This window comes from Podarcis bocagei, assembly GCF_964188305.1.
Source record: "Podarcis bocagei genome assembly, chromosome: 11".
In the NCBI taxonomy this organism is placed as follows: Eukaryota; Metazoa; Chordata; class Lepidosauria; order Squamata; family Lacertidae; genus Podarcis; species Podarcis bocagei.
Genome location: NC_138136.1, coordinates 9,680,208 through 9,696,604, shown reverse-complemented (window position 1 = coordinate 9,696,604; position 16,397 = coordinate 9,680,208). Strand labels below are relative to the sequence as shown.

Genomic DNA, 16,397 nt, shown 5'->3' with positions numbered 1-16,397 from the left:
AGAAGTTATTGATTACTTACTTTAAACCTGTGGTTGACTCACATATAGCTGTGGGCATCTTAACCAACTTATCGCCACTCACTGCCAGTAAAGTGAGCTTCGACATGTTGACCAAAGCTTGTGGAAGATAAGTAAGCTCGTTTTTTTGCAGGAGAAGAGTTTGTAATTCTTCCAGCCTTGGGAGATCAAAAAGAGTTCCATAGTTAAATGCATTAATACCATAGCTGATATGTTTGCTTATATACTAGCAAACGTCCTATTGATATGATAATCTGTATTTGCCAGGCCATGAGGAAATGAGAAGGTTTTCAGGAAATGCATGCACTCAGGAGAGCTGAAGAAAGCAGACCACTGGGAAGATGATTTGCAGAATAAAAGTAAAGGCACTCAGAAAACACCTGCCAAAGAGCAAGGCAGTTGTAGCAAAATTCCCACCCCTCATGAGAACGTCACTGAAATTTTCTTTCCCATTTGATAATTTCGGAATGCAATTTCTTTTCTCATTAACTGATGGAGAATGGTGTTTGTGTGAGAGTGTGTAGAAATGTCAGGCACAGCCTTAAGCTAAATACACTATAAACCAAGGATGTCGGTAGACTCAACTTCCACCATCCCGAACCATCATGTATGCTAGCTGGGCCTGATGGAAGCTGGAGTCAAACCACCTTTGGACGGTCATAGGTTCCCCACCCCTGATATAAACCTCCTTCAGGCATGCAAAAGAACACAAGGACTGAAACTGGGAAGATTCTGAATGCCTTTAGAACCTCTCTGTTGAACTTCATGCTGAAGATGTAAATGTTGGGTGAGGAGGGGAAATTGTGGGCAGGGCTGGTGAAGCCACGCCCCTGACCCAAGCTGAGCCTTCACACATTCTTTTTACCACCTGAAGATGGCTATAGAGTCTTAACCATAATTACTTTCAAAGCAGGACAACAGACATGTGGCTTAGCTGCCACCAACCTTCCAGCTCATAGACCAGAATATTTGTGCACATCCAAGGTTTCATAGCTTCCATTGCAAATGATAGTTAGATCAGTGGGGGCTTGTCTACAAGGGCAAATGAAGCACTGCCACACCAGCCTCTATCCACCCTCAGCCAGCCCCAAGACACCTGCCTTCTTACTTGCTACCAGTTCATGGAGTGGCACTGCCTGCAGCTTCCTCCTTCTTAGGGCTCATCCACACTATATTCCATGCATAGAAAACATGCATCTGAGAGGCTTCCTTCTTGTCTGACACTTTTCAGGCATGGGTCTGAGCAGTTTTCCCTTTGCCCTGCCACTTTCCCCTGGAAAACTCGCTCTTTAGTGCTAAATCAGAACAAATGGCAATCCACAGAAAAGCCAATTCAGCGCTAAAGATCAGGTTTCTCCAGTGGAAAGCAGTGGAGCAAATGAAGGTGTGGCTAAGTCCTTAGTCTCAGTGTTCCACTTGTAGAATTCAGTAGTGGGGAGAATGGGGAAAGAACGAGAATCTGTTGTCTCCGCCTCTCATTGGCTGTGGCTCCACTTAGAAAGCCAGCATGGTGTAGTGGTTAAGAGCGATAGATTCGTAATATGGTGAACCGGGTTTGCTTTCCCGCTCCTCCACATGCAGCTGCTGGGTGACCTTGGGCTAGTCACACCTCTCTGAAGTCTCTCAGCCTCACTCAACTCACAGAATGTTGTTGTGGGGGAGGAAGGGAAAGGAGATTGTGAGCCACTTTGAGACTCCTTAAGGGGAGTGAAAGGTGGGATATCAAGTCCAAACTCTTTTTCTTCTCTTCTTACTGGTGGTCTACCTCCCTTTTGCTAATGGGTACCAGCCACCACTGAGTTAGACAAGCTCCCAATCCACGCCACCTCCAAATTTAGACAGTATAGTCAGTCAATGCTTCGTTTGTTACAACCAAACTTAATTTCAAAGGCAATATAAAGGACTACCTGTCTATGTCTTGTGGGAGATCTTTGAGGTTGTTGCTGCTCATATCCAACCACTGCAAACTCGACATCCGAAGCACACATATTGGAATTGAGGGGAAACTGTTTGCTGACACATCGACAAAGGTCACTTTTTTCAAGTTACTTAGCTGTAAAACAAACCAACAATTATGAAGAATTCAGTGAGGAAAGAATGCATTTAATTACGGAGCTTGGGGTTTTCATCTCCCCCAATATAAGCACAAAGAGGTATCTAAGAATTAAAATTGTATTGGTTTTATAAAACTAAGCTTTACTCAGACCCACTGAAATGAATGAACATGAAAACGTTAGATCCACTAATTCCAATAGGTGTGCTGTGGGCAAAACTTTATACCACCCTATGCATTCTTCCTGACATTGCTTGTTGTTGTTGTTGCTTAGTCGTTTAGTCGTGTCCGACTCTTCGTGACCCCATGGACCAGACCACGCCAGGCACTCCTGTCTTCCACTGCCTCCTGCAGTTTGGTCAGACTCATGTTTGTAGCTTCGAGAACACTGTCCAACGATCTCGTCCTCTGTCGTCCCCTTCTTCTTGTGCCCTCCATCTTTCCCAACGTCAGGGTCTTTTCCAGGGAGTCTTCTCTTCTCATGAGGTGGCCAAAGTCTTGGAGCCTCAGCTTCACGATCTGTCCTTCCAGTGAGCACTCAGGGCTGATTTCCTTCAGAATGGATAGGTTTGATCTTCTTGCAGTCCATGGGACTCTCAAGAGTCTCCTCCAGCACCATAATTCAAAAGCATTAATTCTTCGGCGATCAGCCTTCTTTATGGTCTAGCTCTCACTTCAAGCAATGCTACAAACTTAAAATATTGCTCAGGCTACTGCTCTAAGGGTGCAATCCTATAATTAATACTCATTAGTAAGACCCATTTTCAATGGAATTAACTCCCCAGTAGGTGGGGAAAGATTGTAGCCTGGGTCTACAGTTCTGCACACATTCACTAGACGTTGACCACTTGGGGAACACTGAAGAAGATGAGAAACCTCCTTCCTTTTTTCTGGGATCCTCCAATCTTCTCCAATCAATGGCATCAGCTAGAGGAGAGATGCTTCACACAAGGCTGCCACAACCAGTAATCTGGGTTGGGCTTCCACTGCAAATATTTGAAAGTACAATTAGGAAGACTCAGATACAGGCACACACATTTAAGCTTCACATGCCCCAGAGGGTAAAAAATGATAATTGCTCACTTGCATATATTAATTAAATGTGCTTCGCTTTCTCTTTCATGGAAATCAGTGGGACATAAAAGAGCCTAACTTTGCCTAGATCACACACATTATATTAAAATCAGTTAGGCTTGCTTTCAAGAAATGGATTAAGGATCAGAATGTTAATGTCCCCAGTTCTTTAGGAGACTGGCAAAGGATGAGGCTTTGCTTTAATCTAACAGTTTTCCTGGAGAGCAAAAGACACCTGAAAGCCAAGAAATCAAATTAATCCTGTTTCCTAGAAAAGGCACAATAAAAGTAAACAAGCAGGGGAAATATGGGAAAGAATTTAAACAACATATTATTTTGCTTATGGGGTACAATCCATGAGCTCTTGTGGAAGAAACATCATAGCAATGTTGTGTGACATTGCTTTATTCGGCCTTGCATAACACCTGTATGACTCCAATATATTTAATCCAAAGAAGACCTTTGAGATAAACAGAAGTTGCCAGTAGCAATTCTTGCTAAATTTTAGCCTGTTTTCCAAGCATAGATAAAGTTAAAGGTACCCCTGACCATTGGGTCCAGTTGTGGGTGACTCTGGGGTTGCACACTCATCTCTCTCTATAGGCCGAGGGAGCCAGCGTTTGTCCGCAGACAGCTTCCAGGTCATGTGGCCAGCATGACTAAGCCACTTCTGGCGAACCAGAGCAGCGCACGGAAATGCCGTTTACCTTCCCGCCGGAGTGGTACCTATTTATCTACTTGCACTTTGACGTGCTTTCAAACTGCTAGGTTGGCAAGAGCAGGGACCGAGCAACAGGGGTTCACCCCGTCGCGGGGATTCGAACCGCCGACCTTCTGATCGGCAAGCCCTAGGCTCTGTGGTTTAGACCACAGCGCCACCTGCGTCCTTTCCAAGCATAGGTGGTGCTGAAATCAGAGCTTCCTTTATGCAGTGATGTGCTTCTTCCAGCCCAAGTTGTGCACCCTGGGATGTCTTCTTACCCTCCCGGGTCACCAGATAATACTGCTAAATAATTAGATTGCAGAGGTCAGCCTTGCTCACCTACAGGAATCAGGGTACTATTTAAAAACAGATTTGCTGGAGTTTGAGAGCACTGCATTTCTTTTTAAATTACAGTAATTGTTTCTAAATTTTAATGTGTGCATATAAATTTGCACTGTGCCCTTGTAAGCACAGATAATCATGGCAGCTTTTGAAAGGGCACTGGGCTTTGCAAGCCACCTATCAGTTGATCACCAGTTTGATCACCAGTTTGATTTCAAACCATGTGGGCAAAGGAAAACGGGTGACTTCATGTCATTATTATTTTATTTATTAGATTTATATACTGTCCTTCATCAAAAGATCTTGGGGTGGTTCACAAGATCAGGTGATTGGCAGTAGGGTGATCCTTCCCACCATGGGCATAGTCAGGGAGGGGCAGGGGGATCCAACGTAATCCATTCCGGAACTCCATTTGACTTCCAAAATGTTAGGAAACCAAAGTGTGGCTTCTGATTGGCTGCAGGAAGCTCCTACAGCCAATCAGAAGCCACAGAAGTCAGATGTCTGGCTTCCAAAAATAGTTCGCAAACCGGAACACTCACTTCTAGGTTTGTGGCGTTCGGGAGCCAAAACGTTCAAGAACGAAGCCGTTTGAAAACCAAGGTATGACTGTATAATTTTTTCTCTCAGTCACTAACTCTCATGAGCACTGAAATGATTTTGAAGGGCTGTGGGTGAGAGACCAGCAAGGTATTATTTTAACCTGAATGGAAAGTGTGGGATGTACAAACTGAGTGGTGGTGGTGATGATGATGATGATGATGATGATTTATTTATACCCTGCCCATCTGGCTGGGTTTCCCCAGCCACTCTGGGCGGCATCCAACAAAATATTAAAATACAATAGTTGGTCAAACATTAAAAGCTTCTCTAAACAGGGCTGCCTTCAGATGTCTTCTAAAAGTCTGGTAGTTGCTTTTCTCTTTGACATCTGGTGGGAGGGCGTTCCACAGGGCAGGTGCCACTACCAAGAAGGCCCTCTTTCCTCTTCCTCAGGCAAGCAAACCAAGCTGCATACCAACCCAGCAACCCAGTGTTATTCTAAATGTCTATTGCTATTTTTTTTTTTACATATGTTTCCTTAACTAAGAAAAAACAACAAGTCTAATTTAAGGCTAAGATATGTGCTATTGGTATTTGAAGATTGTTCAACTTCCTCAGAGCTGTTGGTTTCAGGGCCTCGGGAACGTCTGGACTTTACCACCTTGTGAACCAAGATAATTGGTGGCCCCTGTCCTCAAAGTTGGTCATCAAACTTATATCACATGGTACATGTCAGCTGCGTCCCATTGCTAACAGAGAGGGAGAGCTTGGAGAGACAGGAGGAGGTAATTAGGCAGGAATGCGGAACGAGGGAGGAGCAGCCAAGTTGCAGTAGAAGTCTGAGCTCCGAGAACAAGGAGAAGGAAGGGGGGAGTTCCAGGGAGAAGACACAGACAGTTTAAGCTTGGACTCAGAGGGAAGGCCACCGGAAATAGCCTATCCCAAGATGCGTAGGCTTGCAAGAATTAATGAGAGGCGTGAACAGGAAAGGAAGTGTAAGTGGGGCTTTAAAAGTGGGAAGAGGAAGGGCGGAACTCAGACTCGGCAACAGCTAAATTGGAAGCAGATGTTGAGTGACTGAGCTTCAGAGTAATTTGTGTGTTTTGAGCAATAAACTGGAGTTAATTGTTGTCTCGCTTCTGTGGGAGAGACCCAACCATTACAGTACACAGCATGGATGGGAACCTGTGGCCAGTGTGGTGTAGTGGTTAAGAGTGGTAGATTCGTAATCTGGGGAACCAGGTTCGCGTCTCCGCTCCTCCACATGCAGCTGCTGGGTGACCTTGGGCTAGTCACACTTCTCTGAAGTCTCTCAGCCCCACTCACCTCACAGAGTGTTTGTTGTGGTGGAGGAAGGGAAAGGAGAATGTTAGCCGCTTTGAGACTCCTTCGGGTAGTGATAAAGTGGGATATCAAATCCAAACTCTTCTTTCAAGTGTTTAGCAGTTCCCATCATCTCTGGCCATTGGCCATATTGGTTGAAGGTGATGGGAAATGGAGACCACAGGTTCCATACAGAAAGTGCTCTATGGAACAACAGCACACAAGTAACATTTGCAACCATTTCTGGAACCACAGCAATATTTCAAAGTGTACCTGTGCGCCAGTGGATCGCATGCTACTCGCTCCATGCATTCAGATTACTGGGAGAAGTTCTTATGCAGAAAGAAAACAACCAAAGATGATGGTATATAAATCAACCCTTGAAAATATTGGGATAAGACTGAGAAAGAAGAGCTTGCTTATGCCATTTTGATTATCCTGCATTAACTCTTGTCTTTATGAGCAACAGGTCCAAATTACCAACGATAGGTACGGCACTGATTTTAACAAAAAACGAAATAAAATCACCCATAATTGCTGGGTCCGTGAAGCTGTGTCATGAACTCTGAATATCGAACTGGAAAAGCAAGCAAGCAGTAAGAGACTTCTGGTAGCAAGATGGCCACAGAGATATTTCAAGCTGAATGCCAAACGGCAGAAAAGGACTTTATCAGCAGCAAAGGTATATAAAGGTCAAGCAGATGTCAGTAGACCAGTTGTCACCTCCTCCCCTATAAGAAGATCCCTGTTTTCCTATCTCAAAAAGACCTGGTCAGTCATGATGTCCTTCAGAAGCTGCCAAGTATTTCAGCATCCTAGGCCAACTGCTAGACTGCAAAAAAATTATGTAATGTGAATATGAAGGTGTAACGATGTGAATAATATTTCATGACTAATAAGGCACTCACTAAATAGACAGGGTGTACATGGGAAATATAATGGATAATTGACTGATTGGTCTGAATGATTACTCAGGGGTCTCCTCCCCCTTTTTTGTCATCACAACCCCATGAGGCAGGTTAGCCTGGAAGAGAGTAATAAGCTTTGTCACCCTGTAAGCTTTACCGCTGAGATTTATGGATTTGAAATTGAAACCCTGGTGGTGCTAGTCTGATACTAGTGTCACGCTCCCACAATAGCTGTTTTCTGGAATAGTCCCAGAGGTGGGAGCAGAATCACTGGAACACAGTGCCACCACAACAAAGGGGACCTGTAAGTATGGGTGCTTGTTCCTGTTTCTTTCTCTCTGGTATTCAAAATCTTTTCTTGCTTCACAATTTATTTCGATGCTGCTCTTCTACCCCTTTTAAGTAATCTCCGTTGCAGAGCATGCAGTTATTTGGGTGCCAAAGACAGCATTTCTATAAGCAACTTCACCTCAAGTCTGAGGTTTTCTGGATTGGCAGCATGGAATGCACTACAACAGCTTGTCAGTTAGTGCTGGGAAATGAAATACAAATAGGTATGAGAAGAAGGGGAAGATTGTTGGAGTGGCATAGAATTGGAGAGTTGGAATGGACCACAAGGATCTTCTAGTCCAACCACTTGCATTGCAGGAATCTTTTGCCGAAAGTGGGGCATACTTTGTTCCAAAACCAGTAGCATTCTTATATTGTGTTTCCCCTCCCTCTGAGCTTCCTTTGTTACCAAAGCATTTCAATGGCTTTAGATGATGCTGGACTTTTGCCACACCCTATTTTTTTTAAAAAAGAGTAATAATTTTTATTTGATTTTACAAGTATAGAATTATAACAAAACAACCATATATATCCACATTTAAAGATTCCTTTGGATCTCTGAACTTCTCACCTTCCCCTCCATGGGTCTTATTATTAACCTTTTCTACTGCATCTTTTTCAGTTATCCATACTTTTTATAATTCCATTATTTCCATAGTACTTGCTACATTACAAGTGTTATTGCAATCCTGCTTATAGTGGTCTCTAAGGTAAATTATCACCCCCCCCCCATTCTTTGTTAAAATTTTGGTCTTCTTGGTCCCTGAGCTTTCTGGTCAGTTTCGCCATTTCAGCATAGTCCAACAATTTAATTTGCCATTCTCCTCGGTAGGGACTTTATCTTCTTTCCATCTCTGGACTAATAACATCCAGGCGGCTGTCGTCACATACATAAAAAGTCTTTTCTGCTCCCTTGGAATATCTGCACCTATAATTCCTAATAAAAATGCCTCTGGTGTTTTTGTTTTTTGTTGTTGTTGTTTGCAAAAGTTAATTTAAACATTCTTTTCATCTCATGATATATCATTTCCCAGAATGCTTTTATTACCTTACAAGACCACCACACATGATAAAAGGTGACTTCCTTTTCTTTACATTTCCAATAGATATTTGTACCTGTCTTATATATTTTTGTTAACTTACTTGGAGTCAGATGTCACCCCCTAACTTTTTACTCATAGGGCATATGAGCAAGGCCAGGATTCATTGCGTACGCCTTCTCTGGGTCCAAGCCAGTCTCCAGAGCCTCCTCCCCTGCTCCTCAACATCTCTGCTGTTGCAAGTTCACCTATCCCCTCCAAGCATACCAGCAGTGACAAACTAGAATCCTTCCTTGGCATCTCCAAGTGGTTGTTGTCGACATGCAGAGGGGCCTGGAGGCCAGATGGCAAGCCCAGCTCGGACGTCTCCATCCATCGGCCCGTGCTCCGACGTAAATCAGCGACCCAAACTTCAAAAAGCCAGGGCACGCAATTAGCAGAGTGTACTGTGCACACAGGAGTAGGCATGAGGCATAAGTCATGCTACAGCTACAGATTTATTAAGCATAAATCAGAACGAAGAAACATGTCGTCTATCTCTCATGTCGTCTCGGAGAGAACAGCAAAAGGAAAAGCTATACACAAACGGAAGTTCCCAGCATACTGTGCCTGGAGTGTAAACAGTGTAAACAGACATGTGACACGCAACAATTCCACACATCTGTTCCTTAAGGTGGAACAGAATTCTCAACAGTTGTGTGGATTGGACCCCAAGGGAGAGGTGCTCTTAGGGCACGTTGCCCAAGGGACTGCCAAACCTGGAAACAACATTGCAGATGAGATTTTGGGGACCAACAGAGGTCATCCAGTTTGTATGATAAGTTCTGCACTGTGGGGGAAAAGCTATTTGCTTCTTTCTGGTACCATCTTTGTCCAGTTCCCATATGTTAATGTACCCAACTGAACACACAGAAGACTAACTTGAATATTAGTCTTTAGTCTTAAGATTTTAGTTATATAACTCTTGAGGGATGTCCAGAAGGCCCATGGTTCAATACCCTGGCATCTTCAGGTAAGGCAGGTAATGTGCCCCCCCCATCTGAAATCCTGGAGTATTTGACACTCTGTATTGATGATACTGAGCTAGATGGACTAATAGTCTGACTTGGGGGGATGCATATATACACACCTACTGTGGGCAGTTTGGTTTTCCCAATTTTCTTAGTTTTATATCACAAAGTGTGCCTCGCTTCTACTTCATAATCCCTTGGAAATGGAATGTGACAAAGAAATATGACTAACGCAGGAGAGGAGAAACTTGGGTTAGTTGTGCCTCAGAATTTATATGGGGTTCTGATTATACTGTGTAAAGAACAGCTCCTCTGGGCTCTTTCATGTAGGGCTATATTTAACAAACTGTGTCTGGCTTCTGTACGGCATGGAAGCCAAGGAGAGTTTTAATTTCATCCCCCCCCCCCCGAAATACTAACAACAATTCCCTGAGGTATAGGACACAGAGGAAATTATGGCAGCTGAATAGTATATTTAATAAAGGAAGTCATGTACATTTTATTTCCTTTAGAAGAATGATGGGTTTTTGCACCTTCGGTAACATTTTATTTTTAAACAAGTGCACCAAGCTTATCAGTTTTACCTCGGCAGTTTATTTTGCCACCTCTATATTTCCCCCCTTTTAAGCACTTTGTTATCCAACTCTGCATCAGTTATAATGCAAGCTTTGTGGAAGCTTCATTTTATACCACATTTGACAGTCAAACTACCCAGCCGCTATTACGGCTGTCCTCATTTTTAATCAAAATTGTCATCTTTATTTGACAAACGACCTATATTTCTGCTTATCTTAATCATTCTGCTTTAAAATATAGCCTGTGCAACATTCCAGAAGACCCCCGTTGCTTTGCTTCCCAACTCTCTGGCAGTGAAAGTTTTGGCTGGGAGAAAAGGACGCCACGTCCCTGAACGGAAAGAGTTGTTTGATTAATGGGTGTGTTTTCAGTTCTGCTTTATTTATTTTTTTTCATTGAAAAGGATCCGCTGATAAGGTCACCTTGAAGGAATGGGTTTCCCAAACCCCAAAACTGACTGTGTAGGCAGTTTTAAAACTGCACCAAAATCCCCATTTCTCCTTAGCTAAAATGCATAAACTTTAGCCGTTGAGCAAATGCAAAACAAGAACACAGCTCTCTCCCTTATCAGTTTGACGGCAAGACTGGCCTTGACTTTACCAGCAGAACAGACACAGACATATCTTATGTCCTGACCACAAATGACACAGAGACCCAAGTCTGGGACTAACGCCAGAGCATGTTCTCGGAAGTAGTGACCTTTTGCTCCTAGCAAAGGAGTAGGAACAGGAATATCCTTTTATGGTCAGGAGTGCAGGAAGGAAATCCTTTTTATGGTTTAGAGTACCAGAGCAGGAACATATGTGATGTCAACCTACGTATGCAAGCTGACGTGGTTGGAAGGAGGGAGAGGGTGCCTGGAGGATATATATACTGCATGAAACTTGTCATTTCTTTGGACTTGCTGTGGACTAATCACGCAAGTGCCTTCTGCTATCCGGAGAGCAGAATAAACTCTTTCTTTGAACCAACTCGGTGTCATTTTGACTTCCTTCCTCCTGTCCCGGAGCAACGCAGACCCAATCAGTGAACTCCAATAAGGCTACATTTCTTGGTGCGTTGGCCGGGAATCCGTGTTCTCCGAGGACAGGACGAAGGACCGGGGCGTCACTGCTCAGCGAACAGCTCGGTCAGCGTTGGTGGCTCCAAGCGCGCACCCTGCCATTTCTAGGGGGAGCCCCCACGCCGTACCTGAGTGGAGACGCAGCAGAGACGGAAGAAAGAGACAGCAGCTGCACGGGGAAAAGGGTGCCCAAGGGAAGGGTAAGGTAGGCTCCACAGCTTGTTTTGTGGGAGTCAGGGGTTTGATCAGCCCCGCCCAGTAGGAGCAGTAGGGTGCCGCTGGGTTCAACCAGTAGAGAGCAGTAGTGTGCCACTGGTTTGCCGGTAGAAGAGCAGTAAAGTGCCACCAGCTTTGGGAAGTTTATGGGTAAAGGGGATTGGGGAGGTGCATGGGGTTTGTATGTGTATGGGGGTTTGTATGTATGTGTATTTATTTGTGTATGGGGACACTCCAGTGAATGTTTTGAGTGGATGAGTCATTGGGGCTCAGAGCCACTGACGAAGCGAAGTGTGGTCCTTGTAAGGTGCGGTTCCTAGCGACACGAGTCCGTCTAGGCCACTAAGAGGACGCGGAGAAAGGTGACTGGGTGAGAAACAACTCTAGGTGGACGGAGTGTCTCAGGGCTATGGGGGAAAAAAACAAAAAAACAAAACAAACAGCAAACCAACCCCTGTGCAGTGTTTGTTCTTTTTGGACAATTGGAAATGTCAAGCTACAGTTGAAAAAACCCCTTTTAAGCTCCTTTCTGTATTCTGGCAGTGACCAGCATATGTGCACCCAGTTGGCTTGTATTGTATTGTATCGCCAACACGTGGGGTCCAGGGGAAAAAGAGATGTGCTCTGTAGAGGCGCCAGGAATAGAACCCTGCATGAAGGGGTTCTCAATTCTGCCACATCTACTGTGCTGCATATTAGGGGGTTGGGAAACAGACCTTAAAACACCTAGAATCTTGCAGAGTACAAGTATATATATACCAAAAAAAAAAAAAGGATTATTTGGTCTTTAACACTAAAAGTGACACGAGTTGCTAATGAGGTCAAATTTTATATTTTCATGATAAAGGTGGGAAGCTTTCAATTACTAATACAATCATGTACTAGTTTCAGAATTTGAATGTCATCAGTTCACTGTGCTTTGAGCTACTTGGTATGTTAAGATGTTTTTGTTAAAAGTTTGTTTCTTATTGACTCTATTGCATAAGGTACCCTGGGTGATTTAGAAACCACTTGTTAAATGTTGATCAAAAGTAAAAATGTACAAATGTATGGAAAAAGGTAGTGCTGTCAAAAGGGATGGGTTTAAATCCCATGTTCAGACAGATGAGAAGAGAAGTGAGAGTGTTACGGGGACAAAGCAGTAAATCATCCCCCTTGCAGTGTCTGTGTTTAACACAGAAACAAAGACGCTATGCAGCCCTTGGTGGAGTCTGGAAACCAGGTTAAAATGGGGCCAGAGATCACTCAGGAAAATTACAAATTACCAAATATTGCATAGCAGGCCAACCCCCCAGAGCAAGAGTACCTGTGTCATTTAAACATATGATCTCTTTTGTTATCATAGAGGTGGTTCTGTAAATTTGACACACCTTTACATCTTGCAGGTAGCAGCAAAAGGGAATTTGCAATACTTGCAGATTTGTGTTTTAAAAACTTAAAGGGGCGTGCAAGTTAGATTTCATTATAAATCTCAGCTCAGTTTAAAATAAGGATGAGCACACTATTTGATACCAAAATTGATTTTTGCACTACCTTTCTTCTGATATATTTTTGAAATATGTATAATTTTTATTTGTAAAAAGGATGAACAATTGTATGCAGAAGGTGAAGTAGTGGTCTGGGCTGGAGAAGGTAGAGGGAAGTAGAAAAGAAGGTGAGAGGTAGAGGGTAGAGAAGGGAGAATGTTGGAACAGGAGAAAAGTTGGGTAATAGGTTGTAAAGACGATTGAGTGTTTTATGCTGATAGTATCACTGAAATTAATATATTCATATGCTATTATTGAGAGTAATTAATACAGCTAATTATATGAGCAATAATATGCTATTATTGAGAGAGTAAATTCTTTTTATTCAGAAAGAATTTACTAAATACAGTAAAAGCTGAAGAGATAGAGGCTGTGTGACCAGCAACACACTTTAGTCACAGTCCTACATGGAGGAGTGGAGTGATCCACACTAAGACTCTTGGTTGAGGTTTTCATGAGTAAAAACCAGCTTTTAATGAATTCTGAATTAAGAATATAATATATTATGGAGCAGCCCTCTTTTTGGCTGGCTGGACAGCTAACCATCCATAAATTAAAAGCAAGATTAAAGACCTGGAATATTGTTTGTGCTCTTTTTTAGTATGTCCCTCCCATGAAAGATACTCCTTGGACATCTATTAATTGAAAATTGAGATGGCTCTGAGTGTACATGCCAGGAGAGGTCTTAGGCAAAATAATTTTTATTTTCCTGTTTACATTAGGCTGTGGAAAGTGTTCCAAAAAAAAAAAAATCTTATATGAGAAAGGGAGATATTGAAGCTCTTTGTGTTGATTGAACCTCCAAAGTTGTCAAATGCGTTAGTGACAGCAGAATCAAGATGTTGATAGACAAATACCTCAATGCTTATTGATACAATTACCCCCCCCCCACTAGAGGACTAGTGGGTAGATCCAACCCAATATTTGTGTGTTAATAATGTCTACAGCTTCAAGAACAAACAAAAGCTCTATTAGAGGCTCTTTCCTTCAACTATACAATCTTGCAGGAAGTGCAGAGAAAGTGGAACTTGGTTTTTCAAACCAAAATGCTAAGTAAAACAGAATGATGTGAACACTGGCCCAACTGAATGCATGAATGTGTGAATCCATTTAGGAAGAGTGTTGGGGTGAAATAGCAAATGTGTGTATTGGGAAACTGGGACCTTAATTCATAAAGCAAATAACACCAAGCAAGCTTTGTTCTTCAGCAGAATACACTTAAGATACAGTGATACACAAAAGCTACAGAGCTTTTCTCTAGTGTAGGATTTGTTTACATCCTCTGTAGCATACGCAAGCAGGACCAAAAATGCAGGAGGAATCAGATGCCACATTTTGAAGTAGGTGAAGGCCCCACTGCCTGTATTCGTTCGTTTGTGGTGTGTGCCTTTCTTTGTGGTTTCAAATATGAAAGTTATCAGGCACTTCTTCTTATCAGGGCTGCTGATGTCATATGCTTTCGTAGCCTTCTCCGACATGGTGGTGTTCCCTAAAATGTTCCTAGTGCTCTAGGTCAGATATTTAGTTTCACATTATGAAAAGGAACAAGCAGGAACCTTTCCCCTAAACAGTGTCTCGCTTGGTAGCTGCTCTCTCACCCACCCCCCCAATCTACTCTACATAGGATTGAATTAACTAGATATGAAGAGAGAGAAAAAAGAGTTGGTGTTAAAGAGTTGAATTGCACTGTCTCCTTCTGTGTGTGATATATACAGATGCAGGAATGAGTTTATATTTAGTCAGCATGAGTTGCTTATTCCTCCTGTTTAATAGGAATACCCTTTCTGACTGTCATCAGATGTTTTCTTATAAGAAAATTTAGCCACACAGCAGGTAGCACTTAACTTATTGTTGTACTATAATTATAACTGAACCACTGTCCCAAGTCAATTAAGTATGTGAATATGTATATCAAGATTAAATCATTTGCAGATAAATAATAGATAATAATAAGGGGAAACTGGGAAGGACTGTCCTACAGTTTATTCAAAAGGTCAATCAACTTTCAAATGCAGCCCAACAGAACACCCTTTCGCAGTGAATATTCTGCAGAAAGAATTTAAAACAGAAGCATATCTTAAGAGGCAAAGGTAGGATAATCACGGTAATATGCTACCCTCCGAGAGAATCTCATTCTTTTGTGATTTAATTTCTGCTTGCAATTTGTGTGTATATGCTACAATCACATTTAACCCTGGAGAAGAGAGCCAGCATCTGGTACATGTTTTTTTTTGTGTGTGTGTGTTTTTAAGCTTTCTGTTTGTGTGAATGATTTCAGATGCCAGATCATCACCTGTGTCACCTTGTTAACATACTTCATCCTTGTGTCAGTGTCAAAAAGAGAGAGAGAGAGGATGAGAAGGGAAAAAATAATGATGATGATGTTGGGACTGAAGAATTTAGAAAGGACCTAAGAAAAGGAGGTGAAGTGGACAAAAGGACAGTACAAAAGGGTGTTTCAGTATATAAGATCATATAGTGATAAAGTGGGCCTTTGGTCCTGAGGGCAGCAGAGTACAGGGATGGGAATTGGCTGAAGAAACAGAAGGCATTAATGGGGTAATGGGGCCCTTTGGATGTCCAGCAGTCTTTTGTTGGGCTCAAATTGTTGTTTTCTTGTGTGTATTGAATATATGCTATATGGTGATTTGTGGACCTAGTAGGTATCCAAAGCCATTTGCACATGACGAAATATGTTTTTTATCAAGGTAATTCTATCAAGGTAATTGTTAGACCCTGATGATGACCAACCCATAGCCTATTTGTCTGAAAAATTAACCACTACGAAACAAGGTTTGCCTCCCTGCATGCGAACAGCAGTGACTGCTGCCACTCTGATTACAAAAGCTGACAAGTTCACCTTTGGACAGGAAACCACGTGCGTCACTCCTCACGCTGGGCCAGCATTGTTGGACATGAAAGGAACTTATTTTTCTATCTCCCTTTGCCAAGCACTGCTCATGCACCCGCAGTTGCAGCTTCGAGTTACTGAGGTTCTTAACCTGGTTACACCACCACCTATGGGAGAGAATGGGGCTCCAACACCTGACTGCATATATCCCAGCAGGCCTGATTTGAAGGATGAAGCAAACCCCAGGCAGTATCAGATTGGACTGCGACGATTGATCTACACCAACCCCTTCGACTCACCCTACAGACGCCGCCTCACGCTTCTCCTCACTGCATCGGCTCGGCGCCCACCAGACGACCGCCCTGCTGGTGCCACTTACGCACGGCAAAAGAAGAATCCAGCATGGACTAAAAGAGGACATTTTCCTTTCTTTCGCTTTGAATATATAGCTTTGTATATTGCTTTGTGGGAGGTACCCCAGGTATTAGAAGAAGAAGGTATTAGGAAATAGATATATATCCCTGTGCCCAAATGATGCAGGTAGGGCTGAGGGGGGACATGATTTTAGCCAGGATGGTAGTCTTCTAATTTCTGGCCATCGCTGCGCCCACACCACTTGAGGTAACCACTTAAGGCTAATAAGAGAATGGGGTGCCCGCAACACGCAGAAATGGAAGCATATTCTGCAAAACCGAACCAATTGCATGGTCTGCACTCTGGGACCTACAGATGCTTTGGGAGGAGTGCCCCTCCTCCCTGTGCCTTGGAATGAGTCCTCAGTTACAGCCCCGATTTTGGCTTCCGCCGGATTTTGGGCTGAG

The 16,397-nt window shown here is 43.0% G+C and overlaps 2 protein-coding genes across 7 annotated transcripts in view; one reads left to right on the top strand and one right to left on the bottom strand.

Annotated features, from left to right (window-relative positions):
• LOC308597773 (cryptic protein-like) overlaps positions 1-16,397 on the top strand; it is a 442,052-nt gene that overhangs the window by 318,020 nt on the left and 107,635 nt on the right. Inside the window, exons 1-2 of one of the 4 annotated variants that reach the window (XM_081213877.1) lie at positions 2,082-2,327; positions 2,752-3,867. The exons of the other annotated variants lie outside the window; for them this stretch is intronic. The gene's annotated coding sequence lies outside the window, so the exon portion shown is untranslated. Of the gene's footprint in view, positions 1-2,081; positions 2,328-2,751; positions 3,868-16,397 lie in introns of those variants that run through there. 4 annotated transcript variants of the gene reach the window in all.
• Positions 1-16,397, bottom strand: part of LRRC2 (leucine rich repeat containing 2) — a gene marked incomplete at its 5' end in the record, with an annotated part of 87,034 nt that overhangs the window by 10,616 nt on the left and 60,021 nt on the right. For all 3 annotated transcript variants that reach the window (XM_081213828.1, XM_081213827.1, XM_081213826.1), the window contains 2 exons: positions 21-176; positions 1,926-2,071. In XM_081213828.1, coding sequence (XP_081069954.1) covers positions 21-176; positions 1,926-2,071 — 302 coding nt within the window. The remainder of the gene's footprint in view (positions 1-20; positions 177-1,925; positions 2,072-16,397) is intronic.